Source organism: Cavia porcellus, unplaced genomic scaffold (assembly GCF_034190915.1).
Source record: "Cavia porcellus strain 051 isolate PalLab524CR breed Dunkin Hartley unplaced genomic scaffold, mCavPor4.1 scaffold_1, whole genome shotgun sequence".
In the NCBI taxonomy this organism is placed as follows: Eukaryota; Metazoa; Chordata; class Mammalia; order Rodentia; family Caviidae; genus Cavia; species Cavia porcellus.
In genome coordinates, this window is record NW_026947484.1 from 192141757 (window position 1) to 192163514 (window position 21758).

The following is a 21758-nucleotide window of genomic DNA, read 5'->3' on the forward strand; positions in this document are numbered from 1 at the left end:
TTTCACATGGTTCTTAGGGACCTGGGCTCTGGGCTTATTTTCTGGGTGGTTCTGACCCAGGTTCTCTTCTGAGGTTGCAGTCCAGCTGTTATCCAGAGGTGCAGCTGTTGCTAATTGGATTGGAAGTGGGCAGTCAGAGAGTCCACTTTCGAAGTCTCCACATGGCTGCTGGCAAGAGGCTCAGTGCTCTGCCTCTTGGGCCTCTTTCACCACGGGCTGCTCACAACGTGGAGTTTGAGATTCCCAAGAGGGAATAACCTGAGTGAATGACTGAGTCACAGCCTCTTCCTAGCGACTTTACTGATGCAGTGCACGTTCTGACCCATTCAAGTGCAGTGGCACTTTGCTTCACAAACTCAATTTGTTCCATAGTTTTTGAAAAGATGGCCAAGTTTATGCTTATGCAGGAAAAGTGGCCTCTGCTGTGTTTGTCACCTGATGTAGAGTTTTCAAACAAAACCAAAATTTTGCCAGACATTTTGTCTAGCAAACCAAATTGTTCATGAACAAAAGCATTCAGAAATCGCAGTACCACTGTATGTGTGTGAAGTCTGTATCTATCAGTGATAGTTAATTGCAATCCATCTTAGGACATTCTGTCACCGAGAGAAGCCCATAGCCATGCGTATTTACCTCCTCAAATCCCTCAGCTTAGGAAACCACAATCTACTTTCTGTCTCTACTTGAGCTGTGAATATTTATATTAATATTAATGGAATCATATAACATATGGTCCTTTATGACTGACTTCTTTCACCTCGTATGTTTTTTAAAATTTTTTTTGTCTTTTTCTCATCCACGTTATAGTACAAATCAATACCTCGTTCTTTTTAATGACTAAATACTACTCAATTGTATGGATATGCCAGTACTCTAACCATTTATCAGCTGATGGGCATTTGGATTATTTCTACTTTTGAGCTGCCAGAGATAATACTGCTATGAACATTCTGTACAAGTTTTTGTGTGGATGTGTGTTCTTAATGTCTTTCAAGTATGTATACCTAGCAGTGAAATCAGGATGGCACCTCAGTTCATGAACTTCTTTCATGATTCCAGTTGCAAGCTTAATCAGACAAGCACAAAATCAAATTCAGTAATTAGGTTCAATGTTGACATTACAGGGAAATTTGATTTGATTCATCCAATTCAGTTTGCTGCCAGAATCATGGGAAGAATTCAGTACATGAATCAAGGCACCACTGTAGTAATATAGTCACATGGTAACTCTATGTTTAACCATTTGAGAAATTGTTATACTGTTTCCCAGAGTGGTTGTACTATTTTATATTCTCGCCAACATTATATAAGGATTCCAATTTTCCCATAGCCTCACCAACACTTGTTATATCTTTTTTTTTAATATAGCCGTCTTGTGGGTTTGACTTGCATTCCCTGAGAACCGAGGATACTGAGCACCTCCCTCCATGCTCTGGCTAACTTTTGGTGTATTTTTGTAGAAATTTCTATTCAGATCCTCTCCGCATCTTTTAGCTGGGTTGTCTACCCTTTTATCATGGACTTGTATGAATTCTTTAAATATTCTAACAGAAGTCCCTTGTCAGATACATGCTGTTCAGATATTTTCTTAATTTCTTTCTTTACTGTGTTTCTCTTCTTTTATACTGTCCTTTGAAATAAGGTTTTAAATTTTGACTATTTCTTATCTATTTTTTTTTCTTTTGGCTATCTATGCTTTTGGAGTCCTATCTAAGAAACCATTTCCCATCCAAGGTCAGGCAGATTTACAACTATGTGAGACTAATAGAAGTTTTATAAACATCTAAAATCAGGGAAATCGGAGCACAACTGAAGACTGTAAAGATATTGAAAAGATCATAAGATGTATAATGTATCTTATTATCTCTGAAAATTTAAGCAAAACAGAAAGTCTTTGGAAAATATAACTTAAAAACTATACAAGGACCCTGTTGATATGTTTTGAAATTTTGTTGTTTTTTTTTCTTTTCTTCTTTTTTATCTTTATCCTTGAAATAAAATGGATTGAGAAAAATTTTTTTAAAAAATTAACACAAGGAGAAGCATAACTGAATATTCCCCAAAGTAGCAAAGCAGTCTAATAAATTAAAAACCTTCCCACAAAGAAAATACCAGTTGGATTTATTAATGAAAATCCTAAACTTCACAAATTCTTTCAGAGGTTTTCTTTAAAGGGCATACATTTCTCAACCCATTTAAGGAGATTAGCATAATCTTGATAAAAATTCACAGACATTCAGGAAAACGGAAAAAAATGTGCCTTGAATCAAACTCAGGACCTTGCGCTTAGGAAATTTACAGACTCAAAATATTGCTGGAAAAACCATGATGAGGGGAATCATGATGTAAGCACACAGCTCTCACGTTTCCCCACTCAGCCTAGCCATAAACCCTGCACAAAATGGGAGGAATAAACATGCCCGCAGAGCTGAGGAAGAATACCATCCTATGAAGCACTGAACTGGCACTGAGTTTGCCATTTTTATCCACTGTCTCCTGCCATTTGGGCCTGCCGTGGGCGTGGCCGTACAAGTGTATGGCAGGGAGCCTTTAGTAAACCTCTCTTTCTAGCTGAAGAACCAGAAAGAATCCCCGGGAGCTGAATAGGACTGGAGGTCAGGAGGAAGGAAGGAAGTTGGGAAAGTAACCCTGTAAAATTGTTTATAAACAATTGCCAGTTGCACTCAGGTTGCCTTGCACCTCTCAGCGTGTTAAAGACTGAGAACTCAATTTGCCTTTATTCAGACCTAGGCTGACCACTAGGTGGCACACATGGACTACATCCCAATAGTACTATGTCGTAAAATCTTAAATGTGCGTTTCTAACGGCAGTCCTGAACAGGCCTGAACCTAATTTGGTGAATTGCATTGTAATACAAGAATAGCAACACTCTCTATAGGATTCAAACAAGGCTTAGTATCTCATAGAGCAAATGTTTAAGTAAAATTCTCTAATTGGCATATAAAGAACCAAGTCTCAACTCAAGGGTAAAAAGACAGTAAACACAAGTCATTGCTGAGATGATTCAAATATCAGAATTATCTGGCAAATACTTTAAAGCGGCTATTATAAAACTCCTCTAACAACTGCAAACACTTGGAACAAATGGAGCCTAGAAAGTTTCAGTAAAGAAATGAAAAAATACTAAGAATCGCCAAGTAAAAATGTAAGAACTGAAAAAAATAACTCATGAGTAAACTCATAAGAAGAACAGAGCTAACAAAGTCAATGAATCAAAACTAGATGTATAGAAATTAGTCTTACTGAGAGTTGGAAGGGAAGGTTAAAGACACAAACGAAAGAACAGGAAGATCCTGTGAGACAGTGAGACCAACCTGGTTTCATCAGACTTGAAGACAGGACTGAAGAACTGAAAAAATATTTGGGATCACAAGCACCAAAACATTCAGACACAAATGTACAGACTCAAAATACTTGGGTCAAATCTGTACCCCACATCATTCGTGCTTAAAACTGATAGAATTTTCGGCTCGGAAGGGAACCATCTGATAAAATTTTCGGCGCGGCTAAAAAGATAAGAAGTATGAAATAAAAATGGTCTTTATTTTAAGAATGTGGAGAGAGACTCCATGACCTCCGGGGTCTGGCATTCTCTCCGCCAGACACGTGGTGTGGGGCATACATGTAGCCTAGGTTTGGGGTGGCGCCTAAGGGGCATTAGTGATGCACAGGTAGCCCATTGGTATCCATTTGGCGCCACAGGTAAATCGCCTAGGGGCGGGAAAGGTGGCCTCAAGATAGAGCCCCTTGGTTCCGCCTCCCAGGCTCCCACCGGCTGGTGTCCCATCTGGGGCAAAATCCTTTCAAAAACTAGAAAACTTTTCTAGGGCAACCAGAAGAAAAGAGTACTTACTGTCAGAAGAATAATGATTTGATTGCTGAATTTTCATCAGAAATCATGAAGTTCAGAGAGAGGTGACACATTTTTAAAGAACTTACAAACCAAGAATTTTGTTTCATTCATTTAGAAAGTGTCATTTAGAAATACAGATAAAATGAAAACACTCTCCTAAAGAGGAAAAATAAGACAATTCATGGCCAGCTGACATATTCAAAAAGAGTTGTAAAAGGAAATTTTTCAGGAGAAAGGAAATGACATCAGAAGGAAACCTGAAGCGGCTGGCTGAAGGCAGAAGGGAATGGGAGGATCTGAGTAAGACACGCCGTCTTCCCCCGAGTGTGTCAGAACTAGCCCAGGGGCTGTGAGCAGTGTGATGGTGTGTGTGTGCTTCCTGATTCTCTCCTCCTCTCCCCTCCCCTCCTCTCCCCTCCCCTCCTCTCCCCTCCCCTCCTCTCCCCTCCCCTCCTCTCCCCCCCCCCCCCCCGCTTTTTCCCCCCTCTTTCCTGAACTGGAGATTGAACCCAGGGCCTCTGCACTGAGCTACATCTTCAGTCCTTTTCATTTCTGAAACATTTGAGTCTAGTTCTCACTAAGTTGCTTAACTGCCCAGGGTGCACTCAAACTTGTGATCCCCTGCCTCAGCCTGTGGGGTGCTGGGAGTAAATACATTCCTGTGCCGCCACACCCAGGTAGAGAGGGTTTTCAGTTGTATTACACATAATGTATAGAACAACTGTACTATGAAAGGGAGAGGGTAAAGTGATATACAAGGAGTAAGGAGTGATCCAAAAATATGGTCAATGTTTAAATTTTATAATTATTATAGTAAAGTCACATTGCCACTAATCCCCCTGAAAACCGCCCCCCCCATTCTTGTCGTTTTCCAGAGAAGTCCTAGAAGTCTCCTTTCAATGTGTTGTTGCTTCAAACACACTTGTTCCACTTTTGCCACTTTCTGAACAGTCCCGAAAGTCCTTTTTCATGAGTGCCTTTAATTATGCTGCTCTGGCTTCCGTGATGTCCTGAACTGATTCAAAATGTTTACTTGTTATCTTGACTTTGGGGAAGGGCCAAGAGGCCCCACGATGCCAGGTCAGGGGACAGGTTGATGAGGAGACACTGCAGTGTCTTGATGAGCCTGCCTTTCCTTTGAATGGCACTGGGCAGCGCCATGCACCATATCTAAAGACATGAAAGAAGACTTTCGGAACTGACTTAGAAAGTGGCAGAATCACCAGGCGTGGTGGTGCATACTCACAACTCCAGCACTTGGGAGGCTGAGGCAGGAGCCTGGATATACAGTGAGTTCAAATCCTGCTGGAACCACATAGCGAGACCTTGTCTCAAACAAACAAATAAATAAGTAAATAAATAAATGAAAGAAAAAGAAATTGTCAAGAATGATGTTTGCTTGAAGCAAGGAGGAGTGTTTTGCAGGGGATTAATGAGAATGTATCTTTTACTATAATAAAAATGTTTAAATATTTATCATATATTTTGATCACTCCATATATGTGAATTAAGGCTTTTATATTCCATTTAGTGAAATATTCTAAACTATTAAAAGTTGTATCTATGCATATATATTCCTAGAAGAAAGAATATATACATATATATATTCTAGAGCAACAACCAAAAGTTTATGCAGAGATATAATCAAAGCACACTAAATTAAAATTGGATACTAAAGAATATTTAAATAGGAGGGGAGAAAGAAGGTAGAGGAATGAAAAAAGAATAGAAAACAAAAAGGTAGGCTTAAATTCAGACATATCGATAACTGCATTAAAGGTAGCTGCTTTAAACACACCAATTTAAAAAACTCAGACATTGGTATGAACCAACCATATTTCTAACTGTACCTCAATTTATGTAATGATACATGTAGGCTAAAAATAAAAGGTTGGGGGAAAATAAAAGGATAGAAAAACATATGCAAATACTGATATCAAATAAAGTACACCCAAAGCAAAGAAAAATCCAAAGATGAACAAGCATTACATGATAGAGAATCAAATTACCAAGAAGACATTACCAACTCTAAATATGTAGGAAAACATCACAATGAAAGAAATAAAAGCTGTCCAGTCTGGAAGGCAGTATTTAGATCACATAATCTCATATAGAGAAGTCTACCAAAAAACTGTTAGAATGAACAAATTTAGTAAAATTTCTTTTTTTCTGTGAATTATTTTTTTTTAAAGAGAGTAAGACAAAACAGGACATAACAAAGCAGATCAGAACAGAACAATGTAAGCAGCACAGTATTTCACTACAAGACAACCCGTAATTAACAGTAACTACCATAATGTGTCTTTCTTTGAAATAGTTGAGCATACTTCATATACAACAGAATCAAACATAACAGAATAGTATAAAACCATTCAAGAGAATGAGTATTACAGGGCATTCAGAACCAAATAACAGAAAACAAACAATGGCTACTATATTATTTCATTTTCCACAGAAAAATCAGGGAAACAAGTCATTATAATAGCCAGTGCTGATTCATCTTACTCTGAAGTCCTACCATGCTTTTGCTCTTCTGTTTTCATTGGCTCTATCACGCTGTACCTTATTGGACTGTATTTTGTGTGAAAGTATAAACAAATTTAGTAAAATTTCAAGATATAAAATTGCAAAAAAATCATTAGCATTTCTATATGTTAATAGTGAACTATCTGAAAACATCAAGGAAATAATCCTATTTAAGTGGCTACCAAAAAAAATCTACAAAACATGTAACCAAAGTGAAAGCACACTGATGAAAATAATTGAAGAAAATCCAAACAATTGCAAAGGTATCCTATGTTATGTGTTAAAAGAATTAACAATGTTTTGGGTAGTCCATATTACCCAAAGCAAGCTATAGATTCAATACAATTGTTATCACAACACCAATGACATTCTTCATGTATAATATGATATAATATATATTATATGTATTAATCCAACACTTAGGAGACTCAGGCAGGAGAAAAAAAACTTCAAGGCCACCCTGGGAAATTTAACAAGGCCCTCTCTCAAAAATGAAAAGGGCTGGCAAAGTACTCAGTGGTAGACTGCTTACCTAGCAAGTGCAAGTCTCTGGCTTCAACTCTCAGTACCATCAAGGAAAGAAAACTCCAGAATGTGTGTAGATATACAAGAGACCTTAAGCAGCCAAAGTACTGTGTCATGGAAAGAACCAAGCTGGAGATGTCACACTACTTGACATCAAAATGACAGTGGTACTTTGGTAGTCATTGTTAAGTCATTCTGGGAGGCAGGACAAGTGCCAAATACATTCTTTAGGCTGAAAAATGTGATGAGTCAAAAGCCAGTCAACACTGACAAGTTCTAGCTTGCTGTGTACATGAGTGCTGGGACAAAATTTTCACTTAGAAATGAGTTGAATATCCAATTTGATGAATTTCCAAGTATTTGAGTACCAAGATATGACTGCACTACAAAGCTATAGTAACCAAATTAGTATGGTATTATCACAAAACAGACATATATATCAATGTATCAAAATAGAGAGCCCAGAAATAAATACATATATTTACAGCCAAGAGATTTTTGACAAAAACACCTAAACACATATTTGGGAAAGAGCCATATTCTTAGCAAATAGTGTTGGATATACAACTCAGAAGAATGAAATTAGAAACTTATTCATCATGATATTTTTTAAAAACCTCAAAAGAGATTAAAGCCTTAAGTGTCAGACTCCAAACTACCTAACTACTGGAAAGAAAAAGAGTGGAATTGCTTCATGACATTAATCTTGGGGATGATTTTTTTAATACGACTTTGAAAACAAAAGCAAAATATCAGTAAACTGAATCTAGAAGCATATTTTAAAAAACATATGCTCTGACCAAATGGGATTTATATCCCAAGATATAAATATTTAAAAAACTCAATATTTAAAAAACCAAACAATGTAATCCACAGATTAATAAGGAAAAACTACACAATTATATCACTTCACATGGAAAACATATTTGACAAAATCCAGCATTTGCTTATGATAGTATCTCAGCAAACTAGGAATGGAACTCCTGAGCCAGATACAGGACTTCTGTGAAAAACCTAAAATCATAATCAGTTGTGAAGGGCTGCTCCTTTTCTAAGGTTGGGAATGGTCAAGGATGTTAACTCTTACCACATCTGTTCAGCATCATATTGATGCTTCTAGTCAGAGCAACAAAGCAAGAAAGGGAAATAAAAAGCATAGGGTGGAAGGAAGACTTAATGCCAACACTCCTCAAACTCTTCAATGGAACTGAAAGGGAAGCAATCCTAACTCATTCCTGGAAGCAAGTATTACTGTAATACCAAAAGACTCAACCAAAAAAGAGAATCACAGGCCAATCTCCCTAATGAACACAGATGCAAAAATTCTCAATAAAACATTGGCAAACAATGCAGCAAATCATCAAGAAAATTATATACCATGATCAAGTGGGATTCATCCCAGGAATGCAGGGATGGTTCAACAAATAAATGTAATACACCACATCAATAGAGCCAAAAATAAGAATCACATGATTTCTATAGATGCAGAAAAAGCTTTTGACAAGGTCCAACATTCACTCATGATAAGAACCTTACAGAAAATTGGAATAGATGGTCTTTACCTCAATATGATAAAAGCCATCTATGACAAACCAACAGCCAGCATCATAGTAAATGGGCAGAAACTGAAAGCGTTTAATATAAAATCAAGAACAGGACAAAGATGTCCATTGTCACCTCCTATTATCACTCCTATCACTCCACCATTATCACTCCTATTCAATATAGTGCTGGAAATACTAGCCAGAGCAATTAGACGAGAGAGAGAAATAAGAGGAGTAAAGATAGGAAAAGAAGTTATCATTTGCAGATGACATGATAATCTACATAGAAAACCCCTAAAACTCCATTGAAAGATTCCTAAGTATAATAACTAAATTCATTAATGTAGCTGGATACAAAGTCAACACTCAAAAATCAATAGCATTCCTGTACACAAACAACAAACTCACTGGGAGAGAAATAAGAGAAGTCACACTGTTAACTTATTAATCAAAAGAAGTAAAAAATCTACTCAACAAAAATTGTAATACCCTGAAAGAAGAAACTGAAGAGGGTCTCAGAAAATGGAAATACATCCCTTGATAGTGGATAGGAAGAACAAATATTGTGAAAATGGCCATTCTTGAGGCTGGGGATTTAGCTCAGCGGCATAAGCGCCTGCCTTGCAAGCAGGCAGTCGTGAGTTCGATCCCTGGTACTGATAAAAACGAAAAAAAGACAAAAAAAGAGAAAATGGCCATTCTCCCAAAATTGTTATACAGGTTTAATTCAATTCCAATCAAAATACCCCTAGCATACCTCACAGATTTAGAGAAATTATTCCTAAAATTCATCTGGAACCAGAAAAGACCTAGAATAGCAAAGGCAATTCTAAGCAACAAAGACAAGGTAGGAGGCATCACAATCCCTGACTTGAAGTTATACTACAAAGCTACTGTAAAAAAATCAGCATGGTGCTAGAATAAAAACAGACCTGAAGATCAACGGAATAGAGTAGCAGATAAAACTACAGAAACAAACACTCAGCCACCTTATCTTTGACAAGGGGGCCAAACACATTCACTGGAAGAAAGATAGTCTCTATAATAAGTGGTGCTGGAAAGACTGGCTCTCCATATGCCAAAAACTAAAACTAGACCATGCCTATCCCCATGTACTAAACTAAAATTAAAATGGATCAAAGATCTGAATATTAAAACAGAAACACTAAATCTGCTGGAAGACAAAGTAAGTAGAAATCTTGAAGACATAGGGGTACGCAGAGAATTCATGAACAAAAATCAGACACCATGGGAAATACTTCCCAGAATCAGTAACTGGGATCTTGTCTTATTATAAAGTTTTTGTATGTCAAAAGAAATCTCCAACAGAGTAAAAAGGAAACTCATAAATTTTTAAAAAATCTTAGTCGACTGTCCCTCAGATAGACATGATATCCGACATATGTCTAGAACATATGAAGAATTTTAAAAAATTAGACCCCTGAAATTCAAAGACCCAATCCAAAAATGGGCATCTGAGATGAATACACAGTTCTCAGATGAAGAAATACAAATGGAAAATAAATACATTATGTTCAGCAGCATTGGTCACTAGAGAACTGCAAATTAAAACCACACTGAGATTCCATCTCACTCCAGAAAGAATGGCCAGGGTCAAGAAAACTACCAACAACAAATGCTGGAGAGTCTGTGGGGAAAAAGGAACGCTCCTGCACCGTTGGTGGGAGTGTAGACTGGTGCAGCCACTGTGGAGGTCAGTCTGGAAATTCCTCAAGAAGCTGGGATTGTGGAAGTCCCATTTAACCCAGATTTTCCACTTCTGGGCATATTCCCAGAAAAACTGAAAACGTCATATCACAGTGATACATGTGCACCATGTTTATAGCAGCACAATTTTTAATAGCCAGATCTTGGAAGCAACCTAAGTGTCCATCAACTGAGGAATGGATAAAAAAGATGTGGTACTTTTATACAATGGAGTACTACTCAGCTATAAAGAATGATCACGTTGAGATTTTTGTAGGTAAATGGATACAACTTGAGACCATACTCAGAAGTAAAATAAATCAAACTCATATATGTAAATACCATATTGTCTCCCTAGTGTAAGAAATGGGAAGGGTACATGAGATACAAAACCTTCAGTAAATACAATGAAAGCTTAAGAATCTGCTAAATGGGAAAAAAATACCTCAAGGGAAAGGATAAAAAAAGGGAAAAGAAAAGAGATCTAAATTTGTATAAACACACAAGATAGCTAAGATGATTGTGCTACAAATTCTATTCTTGAAGCAAAACAGTTAACATTCATAGGATTGGATCAATTTTGCATGTTTGTGTCTGATCTGAGGAACTTTTTTGAAAATCACTATGTAAAATAACAACCTTAGTTATGTTCCTACCACCCTTGTTTTGAAGGCCTGTATTGTCATTTTGTTGGGTTCTTTGCTATTGTTTTTTGTCTTTTTTCTTGTTTTTCTAGAAATTTGTTTTGTTTTGTTTTTCCCTTTAATGCAGAAAGGATAGATGTATATGTAGAGGCTTATACACACCTAGAAATTCTCTGAAACAGTTTATGAGAATCAATTGTATTACGCATGATGACATGATGAAATGAATAGCTATGTTGAAGAAAAAGACACATTACGGTATCCATTGCTAATTTCCTGTTGTCATGCTGTGAAATCGGTAATGATTTTATTCTTTAGGGTGGTTTTAGTCTGTTTTGTATTATTAAAATTCAACATACATGAAGGTATGTACAGCTATTTTGAAGAGAACAAGAGACATTAAGGTAGCCATTGTTGATTTTCCTATTGTCTGGTTTTGAAGGCCTGTAATGTCTTTATTATTCAGTTTTGATCAGTTTTATGCCATTTTGTTTTGTATGAATTCATTACATGTGAATATATAGACAACTATTTAGAACAAGAGACATTATGGTAGCCAGTGTTGACCTCCTGTTGTCTTGCTCTGAAATCTGTGTCATTTACATTGTTTTCTTCTGATCTGCTTTTTTCTGTTTTGTTTTATCCTTTTAAAATAAAAAATATATATAAAAGGAAAACAGCAACACTTTTGGAAGGTAATATGAAGAAATACTCCAGAACCTTGTTAGGCAGAAAGTTAGATGTTAACAGGACTGGAGACAGGCCGCTGGGGGCCACTTGAAAAGCAAGATGTGGTGTTTGTTTTTTTAACTTTTTCCTCCACTTTCTTAATCATTACCTGTAGATAAAATCCACGCAAACTTGTTGTTTCATAGTCTACCCTGGAGAATATAACCTCCTCTGAGCATGCTGATAAAGTCCAGGCCCGTGCAAAGTCCAGACTGTAGCTGAGGGATTGGAAAAACAATGAAGGTCCCAAAACAAACTAAACAGAAACCACCCATCTAGGGAGTGAACAAGGACCTGGTAGCTTAACACAGCCATTTGCCTTGTAAAAGAACAATGACCTTGGAGGAAGGGAAGGCTATTCCTTGACAGACCCTGCTCATCATAGAAATGCAGCCTGAGGCCTCCTTTAGTGCAGCTGTCATCTTGGCCCTTGCCTACCTTTCTACTTGAAGGTGTATTCTCTTCCCTCTCTGAAAATCTATTGTTTTATAGTAAACTCCACCTGTACTCTATAGCATGGACTATGTTTCTTGTCTGAAATCTTTCATCAAAGACACAAAGAATGGATATATGTCACCAGTTCCAGGCAGTGTTAGAATTTGGAGGCGTTAGGGTTTGGTTTCCTGGCGACAACCTCTGAGTAGAATCAAGTCTTCAAGAATCAAAAGAGCAGTAACAAAAAAGGTTAAAATATACCACTAAAAGTGTGATAGAGAACCCTGGTTGGAGAAGATATTTACACTGTGTAACTGAAAATGGTTTCATATCTAATTTATATTAACAATAATGCCTGCCAGTGACAACATAAATTGGATTTTGAATTTGCGTTTCAGTTTGGCATTCTTTAGCACCAAAAGACAGCAGTTGTACTTTCGGTGCACACCTTAGCTAAGCAGGAGTACATGAGCACCCAGATGCCTTTACAAAACTCACATTGTTTGTAGTTGCTCAAACTGGATATAATCAAAGTGTCCACCAGAAAGAGAATGAATAAAATAATATACTCATATGATAGGATTTTATAGATGCTATAAAGAGGTAAAATGAAAAAAAATGGATAAATTACTAAAATCTAAATTTGATGAAATCCAGGTACAAAATAATTTCTGCTGTAAGATTCTCTTATGTCAAGTTTGAAGCAGGCCAACCTAAACTGTGGTTTGAATGCCTACTTAGATGGTAAAATTATATTGTAAAGAAAAGAATAAAGCATAAAATTCAGATGGGAAAGACGGGTTCCGCTCAGAAAGAGGACCATGCAGGAGGCCTGAAGACAATTCTCTATTCTCACACTGAATAGTAGTGACAAGATGTTTATAATACTTTGTTGAGTTTGATCTTGTACTTTTCTGTATTCATAATAAAAAAGTTTCAAATATTTTTATGAGTCTGAATAAGCATTCTACTTTCATGCAATATTTTCCTTCTTTGCAAAGATTTAATACTGATCTTTGCAAGTATAAGTGGGGCTTTTCATACCATCCTTTAATGCAAAACATGCAGCTATACAGATGAGAAGGAGAGTCCTTTTTTAAGATTGGAAGTGGAGAAAATACAAAGACATGACTGATAGTGGATGTGTTCTAGCATATTCTCAATAAATCAGGAATATTCTGAGAGATGAATAGACAGGGAAGGACATCTGGGAGATTTGCCACATTCTGTACTCTGATAAAGCACTGTATTATTGAGAGTCATGCTATCTTTTTTGTTTCTGCAGAACTTTTCCTCAGAAATAATGATTTTTCTGGTAACATCAGAGCATGGAAGAAGCAGCATTATTAAATAACTGTCATCCAAAAAGACCACAAAAAGATGTTTCTCACCATTAGCCATCAGGGAAGTGCCAATGAAGGTCACAGTAGGGTGCTGCTTCACATCCTCAGGATGGCTGTATTCAGAGAGACAGACACTGTCAGCGATGATATGGAGACACTGGAACTCTCATACATTGCTGGAGGAATGTGAAATGATGCGTTGCTTTGGAAAACAAGCCTGGCAGTTCCTCGAGTGTTAAACATAAGAAGTACTACACAATCCAGCAGTTCCACGCCTCAGTACATTATGTGAGAGAAATGAACCCACATGTCCACATAAAACTTGTACATTAATGTTCATAGCACCACTATGTATAATAGAAAACATAAAACCAAGTATCTATCAGCTATTGTATTGGTAAGCAAAATGTGGCATATCTTTTTTATAGATAAACATTAAGAGCATTACACTCTTACACAGTGAAAGAAGTGATATGATTCCATTTCCATGAAATGTCCAACATAGGGAAATCTACAGTGACAGAAAGTAGGTTAGTGGCCGCTTAGGACTGAGAAGTTTACACAGTGACAGCTCAGGGCTACAGGTTCCTTCTTGATGTCAGGTAATATGCTAAAATTGACTGTGGTAATGATTGCACAGCTCAGGGAATGAATATGCCAAAAGCCACTGAGTTGCATACTTCCAAATGAGTGAATTGTATGCTGTGTGAATTATTTCTCCAAAAGTTCTTTAAAAATGTCATCATTCTATGGTATTACTCCATTTCTGAAAAACCAAGTTAGGACCAGAATATTCGTTTTAAACAAGAGCCTTCACAGCTTGACAGAAACACTGTAAGATAAGAGAGGAAAAGACAGGAAATTGGTATCTTGATGAAACAGGGCTTTGCTGAGACCAGTTTTACCTGTGGGTGGCATCCTGGAATGCTGCATCCTAGAAATAGCTGGAAAGTGAAATTTGCATTTTCTCTGTCTCTGTCTTTCTGTCTCTCTGTCTCTTTGTGTCTATGTGTCTGTCTGTGTCTCTGTCTGTCTGTCTGTCTCTGACTCTTTCTCCTGTAAGATTCTCTCATCTATAGAAGAAACCTTCAACACAGATGAATTCTTAGGTTCATATTGGAAAGAAGTTGAGGATCTCAAATCTGATTACCCTTAAATCATGCATGCATGTCTAGATTTTCCTTGCTTGAAGACCTGGGTTGAAATGCAAATGCAGTCAACTAGCAAAGCTCCCCTAGCCACAAAAGCCAAAATGACTCTTGCATTCACCTGTGCCAGGTTTCCAAGGTGATAAGGCTTTCCCAGCCCATGAGGGTTAGCCCTGGTGGTCTACTTTCAGTGTGGGATGGGCTTATAGGAAGGATACCACACTAGTCAGTATACCAAATCATAATGGTACTACGCCAGAGATCTGCCACTGTAAAACAAACAGCCTATGATTCCGACCCAGGCAGGCAGTTTTGTCTTTTCCTTCAAGGAAAAGTATGTGACTGAGCAAAGGACAAAGAGGGAGACTCTGTCAAGACAGTTTGGGAGCACGGTGGGAACAGAAGCCTGAGGCAGCAAGCTAGAGATTGATTTGAAGGTGTGAGATAGAGTCAGAGAGCACAGATGACACACAGGAAGCTTCACGGGGGAAACACAGGCAGACAGCAAGAGGTAGACCACAGAGCTGAAGGAGCTGTGTGTTCAGAGCAGGAGAAATCGGAGCAGTAGCATGGGTGAAGAGAAGAAATGAGGCTGAGCGTGCAGACTGAAGAGAACGGAGGAGTCTCAGAGGCGACGGGTGACAGGACTGAGAGACAGGTGCAGGGCTCAGCTTTGATTCATGAAGCACAGCTTCCTCTGTGCCAAGGAGAAGGAGCAGAAGCTCTGGGGAGATTGTGGTCAGTGTGAGACTGTTTATGGAGCTCAGGTCACTGCAGAGCTAGGGACAGAATAAAAGACAAGTGACGGAGAAGGGGGCAAGGGGAAGCGTGGGGTCCCCTGACACCAGAAAGGGTAGGAGGGTCAGCTCTGAGAGCTGGTGTAGGTAAGTGACCCAGTGGGCAGCTATGCTGGGGACAGGGTGGTTGAGCTTAGGCCACAGATGGGTAAGACCCTGTTTGTTCTGCTGGGTGGTAGCAGGGATGTGAGCAGAGGTGGGGCTGTCCAGGGGTGCAGAAGTCCAAGTGTGGGAGAAGTCTCAGGAGAGGAGAGCAAAGGTCATCCGTGAAATCGAAGGTCCTGGCTGCAGGGAGGGAAGTGAGCTCTGGCAGGGGGCAGCATTTGGAGGTCAGCAGAGGTCAGCAAGATGATGCTCAGCAGGTTAAGCATGGTAGAGAGGGAAGAGGGGAATAAGAGGATTTAAACACTGAAAATGTATGAATTGACCTGCATGCTCTAATAATGTGCCACTAAGCCTATGGAACTATACTATATATATATATATATATATATATATATATATATATATAGAGAGAGAGAGAGAGAGAGAGAGAGAGAGAGGTTATACTGAACAGAGCTGTGCTGTAATATTAAAAGCACACTGCAGTTCAACAGATGTTGAATAGTGTGTACAGTTTTTACATTGAGTACATATTTAAATCATAATGTTTTTGATATACTAGGTTAAATGCTATATGTATTAAAGTTGACTTCACTAGCTTTTAGCAAAAAATATAAATTACACATGGGGCTCCTGTTATATTCCTGCTTCATGCATAATAGCAACTTGGCTACCGCTTCCTCTGGCACATGAAATGACTGTCATGCTGTAGCCCCAGCATCTAGAACAGGGATGTGCACACATATATGGACGTGAACGGATGAAAGAATGGATGGGTAAGTAAATTCATGAATGATTAGGGTGTGAATGAATGAGCGATATATAGTTTTCAGGGTCAGTTTCTCCTACATTATTGAGGATTATTCTGTGACTACACAGCAACTGAAAGGGAAACAGAAATAGCTATAACCCAGGAAAGCTCACCTACACTTTCAGATAGAGAGTCTCAAAGAACATTTCAGGGGGCCTTGCTCAACAGATGGGCCTAAGAGTCAAACTCTGGCCTCACACTGTTTTTAATCCTTAAACACAGTGCTTCTGCAGCACTTTGGAGCACGCAGGGACTGTGCTAAGCGCTCTGTGTGGATGAACGCATCTGAACTCACATTTACATTGTGAAGGCGGCACACTTACTACCTCTTTTTTAAGGAAAAGGAAAACGAAGCCCAGAGATGTTAAATGACTCGTGCGGGATTAGGACACAATGGCATTCACAAAGGCCATCTGGCCCTGAAGGCACACCTCCACAGCACAGGGGACTTTGCAGATAGCACCTTGGCCAGTACCCAGGAGGTGCCTGCATCCCGCCCTGCCAGGGACCCTTCTTTCCAGCCTCAGTCTGGACATCTCACTCGAGGCACAGAGCAGCCAAGAATCCCACCCGCAGGTAGCAGTGCCCAGGAGACGCCCGAGTGACACCACCAGAGACTCCAGGCCAGCCTCTGTTGGACACCCCCAGGGACACCCTGGACTAGACTCTCCACCCTCGCGCAGCAGCCCTCGCCTAAGGAGGCCCCTTCAAGGCCACGCATAGCCTGGAAGGGCCAGCAGGAAGCGAAAGGCCACCTCCCTCTTCTCTCAGGAAACTGTGAACAATAACGCATTTACTTATTCTCCCTCTTAGAAAGTTGTTTAAATCCTTTGAAGAATCTTGCAAGGCAGCTTGACTAGACAGCAGGCAGGACAGTCCAGCGCCTCGGGCGGGGAGGCCAGGGTCTGCCACTGGCCTGTCTTTTGGTCGAGCAGGTAGGCATTGGGGTTGATGGTGTAGTCCTTCGTCTGGATGTTGCTGGTTGTGGTGACACCTCCACAGACAAACACTTTGTCGTCTCCGATGGAGCATATGGCATGGGACACATCCAGGGGACAGTCGTTGGGCAAGAGAGGCACGGAGGCGGTGGTCTTGTTGGCCTTTATCTTCTGCAGGTTGATCTCCACGCTCTGCCGGTGGCTGTGCACGCAGAGGATGTTTTCCTGATGGAAGGACAGCAGGGGCCGGTGGTTGAACTCGATGGGGAAGGTGATGCACTGGACCACCTCCCCGGTGCTGGTGTCGAAGCAGTCCACCACCCCGACACGCGAGATGTAGCCCTTGACCAGGCAGCGGCCGGTGACGATGTAGAGCTTCCGGTCGCCCTTGGTGATGACCGCGGTGCCGTCCATGGGGATGCTCATCTTGCCCGCCAGGGACCAGGCCTCCTTGCGCTCGTCATAGCGGTAGATGTTGGACACGTAGCGCCTGGGGGCGATGCTCCCGCCCACCGAGTACACCGAGCCCCCGCAGGTCACCATGGTGTGGAAGACCAGCCCGATGGGCAGGTCGGGCAAGTTGGTCCAGGAGTTGTCGTCCATGTCGTAGCGCCACGCCGTCTTCAGGCCTGAGATCTGTTCCGTGGTGCCCCCCGAGACGTAGATGTAGCGCCCCGCGGAGGTGGCGCTGAGCGCCGCTGCCCGGTAAGGCATCTCGGACAGCTTCAGCCACAGGTTCTCCTGGATGATGTAGGCGAACACGCCGTCGTTGAACTTGCCCTGGGCCTTCTGGCCGCCGAGGATGACCACGGAGTCCAGCAGGGAGCCCTTGCGCTGGTAGCCCAGCAGGCTGCAGGGCCGCTCCTGCTTGCGGTCGCCCAGGACGCTCTCGATGAGGGTGAGGTGGCACGAGTTGCTCTCCATGCCCACCAGCTTGTTCCTGGTGAAGGCCAGCGTCTTGTTGGTGACCGCGTTGAGGTTGATGTAGCTGAAGAACTTCTTGAAGTACTTCTCACGCTCCTCCCTGCGGAAGGACACCCAGTTGAGCAGCGCGCTGAGCGCCTGGTCCTCGTTGAGCACGTGCAGGTTCTCGTCGCGCAGCAGGCGGCCGAAGATGACCGGCGGGCAGTGCAGGAAGTGCGCCGAGCCCTCGGGGCCCGCCCAGTAGTGGAAGTTGTCCCGGATGCCCGAGTAGGCCAGGTCCGACACCTCTTTGAGCTCGAACAGCTCGGCCAGGAAGAGGTAGCGCAAGCAGTTGGCCCGGCGGATGGACTTGATCAGGAAGTCGGTGCAGTGCACGCGGAGGTGCGGGGTGTTGAAGTACTGGGCGCCCCGCAGCAGCTCCTCCACGTTCTGCTCCGAGATCACCACCTTGCCGCTGTAGAAGTAGTCCAGGAGCTGCTCCACCGTGGCCGCACTCAGGTAGTTGGGGTCGATGGAGATGAAGAGCTCGTCGGAGGTCTTCACGTTGTTGCTGGGCAGGAGGTTCTGCACCAGCGGGGAGACGGCGGCCAGCACGTTGCGGTGTGCAAAGAAGACGTGGTTGTCCACGGTCAGGGCCATGTCCCAGCACTCCCGTCGTTTCCGCTGTTTGTTCAGGCTCTGTAGCACAAAGCTGTTGTAGTTTTTCTCAGTGAACTCCAATTTCATGGTGCTTCTGGCTGGCTGGGCCAGAAGATCGGCAGCAGCTACCAGAGAACAGAATTTCTGGGGCCTGGCGATTCAGATTGATGGTTGCTTGCAGGGAGCGGGTGACCAGAGGGGAGTGGGGGCGGGAGAGAGGGTGATGTCATAGAGTGGATGAGGTCATCACAATGCAGGCCGGAAGCCTGTCTCAGAGGCACAGGGCTGGGCCTTTCCTCCCTCAGATGGCTCCCATTGCCAGGGCCAAGGGCAGTGAGTTGGCGATAACCAACAGTCCATAGGTTGGACCTTGTTGACCTATGGCCTCGGGCCCAGACTTCTGTACATAGCTTAAGGAGGGGCTGCCTTGCTCACCCAGGGCTTTGTCACTGGAGTGTCAGAGCCAGTTTTTGTGGGGCAGTGGGGGGAGAGGAGGAGATGGATGTGGTGTTACTGGATCATCTGGGAGAGCCCTCCTATTTTTATAGGAGGGAACCCTGGTCCCTGAGAATATAAAGCAGAACTCAGAGAGAAATTTAGCCTCTTTCTTCCTCTGGAAAACATTCTCTGCTTCAGAAAGCTACTTGCCTGGCAACCCTTTCTTCAGTAATGGGGACTTGCAGCTTTCCCACAGAGACCCTGTGTTTTCTCATTGATGGGGGAGATGCTTCTGGCCCTGCATCCCCAGCTGCTGTGTAGTGAGCTTTCTGGGGTCTCAGGGTGGGGCTGCAGAGCCACCTCCAGTCCTGGAGCTGCTGCCTCCCCCAGGCCTGTGGGTTCCCTTTCCCCTGTGCTTCCTAGTGCTCTGGGCTCCCCAGAGGAAAGAGGCTCTGGAATTCAAATGGCTGGGTTGAGGTTCACAGCCAGGCAGGCACACAACAGTCCCCACTTGAAGGATGGAGCTCCTGGGCCCCATGGTGGGTGTGAGCCTGTCAGAGAGTAGCAGGCATCCAGGGGCAATGTCAGGTTTCTGAGCCCTGGGAGTGCAGCTGGGTGGGCGAGTGCAGACTGCCAGCTGAGCCTCTGCAGGCTCTGTCCTCCTGGTCCCTGCCTCATTTTCCTGGAGTTCCTAGGAAGGATCTGTAGGCTGCTGCCTGTGCAAGGAAGGGGTAAGGGCCAGCAGAAGCTCCCTGGAGGAGCAGAACCCACAGTGTTTGGGGATTCTCAAGAAAGGCCTCAACACACAGGCTACTACTGTGCTGGCAAGACCGTTGGCCAGTACCCAGCTCAGTCTGTCCCATTCTGGTTGTTTCCATTCTGGCCCTCAAGCCCCATTCCGAACTCAGGGGTCCTGAGCACCCCTCCCAGGAGACGTTGGCCACCTGGGTAGCGAGCCTGAGGCTCTTTCCTCCCTGGCTTGGGTTCTCGCACTTGTGTACTATTTCCTCTCCACCCCTCTCATTCAAGACCTAGTCTTTAAATGCTTACAGACTGGTAATTTGAAGACTTATTGTGAAAATCATTGCTCTAGTCCAGCCTAGTGGCACAGGCCTAGAATTTCAGCATCAGGAGGCAGAGATAAGAGGATTGGCAGGTCAACACCAGCTGGGACTACGTAAGACTATGTCCCAAGCAAAGTACAAAGTGTTGACTTTGTTCATCCTGCTGCCTGTGTGGCTTCTGCACAAGTCTCAGAACTTCTGTGTCCCCTTGGAGGAAGGCTTAGAGTTCAGCCCCTCTGCCAGAGTCACTGTGTGGCTCAGCTTGATTCCACCACCCTTTCTCCTCCTCAGAAAATTAGTTGCATACCGAATGCTTCTCCAGCTCTGACCTGAGAAGCAGAGTCCACTTGGCTGAAGGATGCTGCTTCCTGGGGCTGATGGCCAACATCCTCCGATCTCAGTGGCATCCTGCAGCAGACCTTACCTCCTGCAAGGTCACTGTGCTGGATCAGGGGCCAGTGCATCCCAGTGTACCAGAACAGTGAGGGACTCTGTCATCAGATGCTTCTAGCCAGAGATGACCTGGGAGTGTGTTGGGGACTGGACACGCCAAGTTCTGTGTGCCAGACCTCCTCTGGGTGGACACACAGCATCCCAGCATGGGGAATTCAACTCACAGAGCTAGGGCTGTGTCTGCTACTGGACAGAGTCTTGTTATGCAGTTCAGGTTGGCTTTGAACTCACTTTGTAGCCCAGGCTGGCCTTGGACTCACAGCGATCCTCCTACCTCATCCTGTGAGTGCTGGGATTATAGGCATGCACCCGGCTATGTCCTGTTTGGTTGGACTGTGGGGCTGCCATCTTTAAGATACCACTCAAGAGCATGCAAGCAGGAATACTCCTATAATTCCTACTACTCTGAGGCTGATGCAGGAGGGTTACTAGATATGTACCATAATGAAACTCTGGCTCAAAAATTCCATTAAAGTGAACACTCACCTGTTCAACACTGTCTGGTATTTTTTTTTTTAGTCCTGGAAAGCACCTTTTTCGTTAATCTCCACAACTATGGAAACCCTCCAGCCTAGAGGTTGGCTGCATGCCAGCATCTGCCACCTGGCTCTATGTTTGTGTACTGTTGTGCCTAGCAGTCACCAGGGAGTTCATTGACCAGTAAAGGACCAGGGCCACATCACTTTACCCACCCTCAGGTTCCAGCCCAACCCAGCATTTTCTGTTTATGGAGACTCTAGGGGAGGGTACTCTAATACTTGAATCTTCAGAGAACACCAACATAATAGGTCAGTGTATCCTGGAGCCATGAAGAAATTGAGGGCCATGTTTTGAAGATACCCAGAATTGGCTGGAACTAGAACCTTCCACACCCTTTCCTCCTGTACCTAATGACTGGCTTTTTCACTTCTGTCTTTCCCACTCTTAAGGGCCCTATTTTGAATTCATGGCATCCTTATTTTTTTCAGTTCTATTCCCTGTGTTTCAGGTCAGCTCCCAGGACTTGACCAGCCAAGGGACTGGCTGCTCTTAGATCAGGTGTCCACTGTAGCCCAATCAGCTGTGCGTTCATGGGTTACATGGTTCCAATCTTGGCTGCCTAAGCAAAACAGTTCA

General features: G+C 42.5%; 1 protein-coding gene across 1 annotated transcript; it reads right to left on the reverse strand.

The window, feature by feature from the left end:
- Positions 1–16978: 16978 nt before the first annotated feature.
- On the reverse strand, positions 16979–21748 carry LOC100733980 (calicin). Its single transcript, XM_003470869.4, has one exon. The coding sequence runs from the start codon at positions 18772–18774 to the stop codon at positions 17008–17010; it is 1767 nt and encodes a 588-aa protein (XP_003470917.1). The 5' UTR covers positions 18775–21748; the 3' UTR covers positions 16979–17007.
- Between the last annotated feature and the right edge of the window lie 10 nt (positions 21749–21758).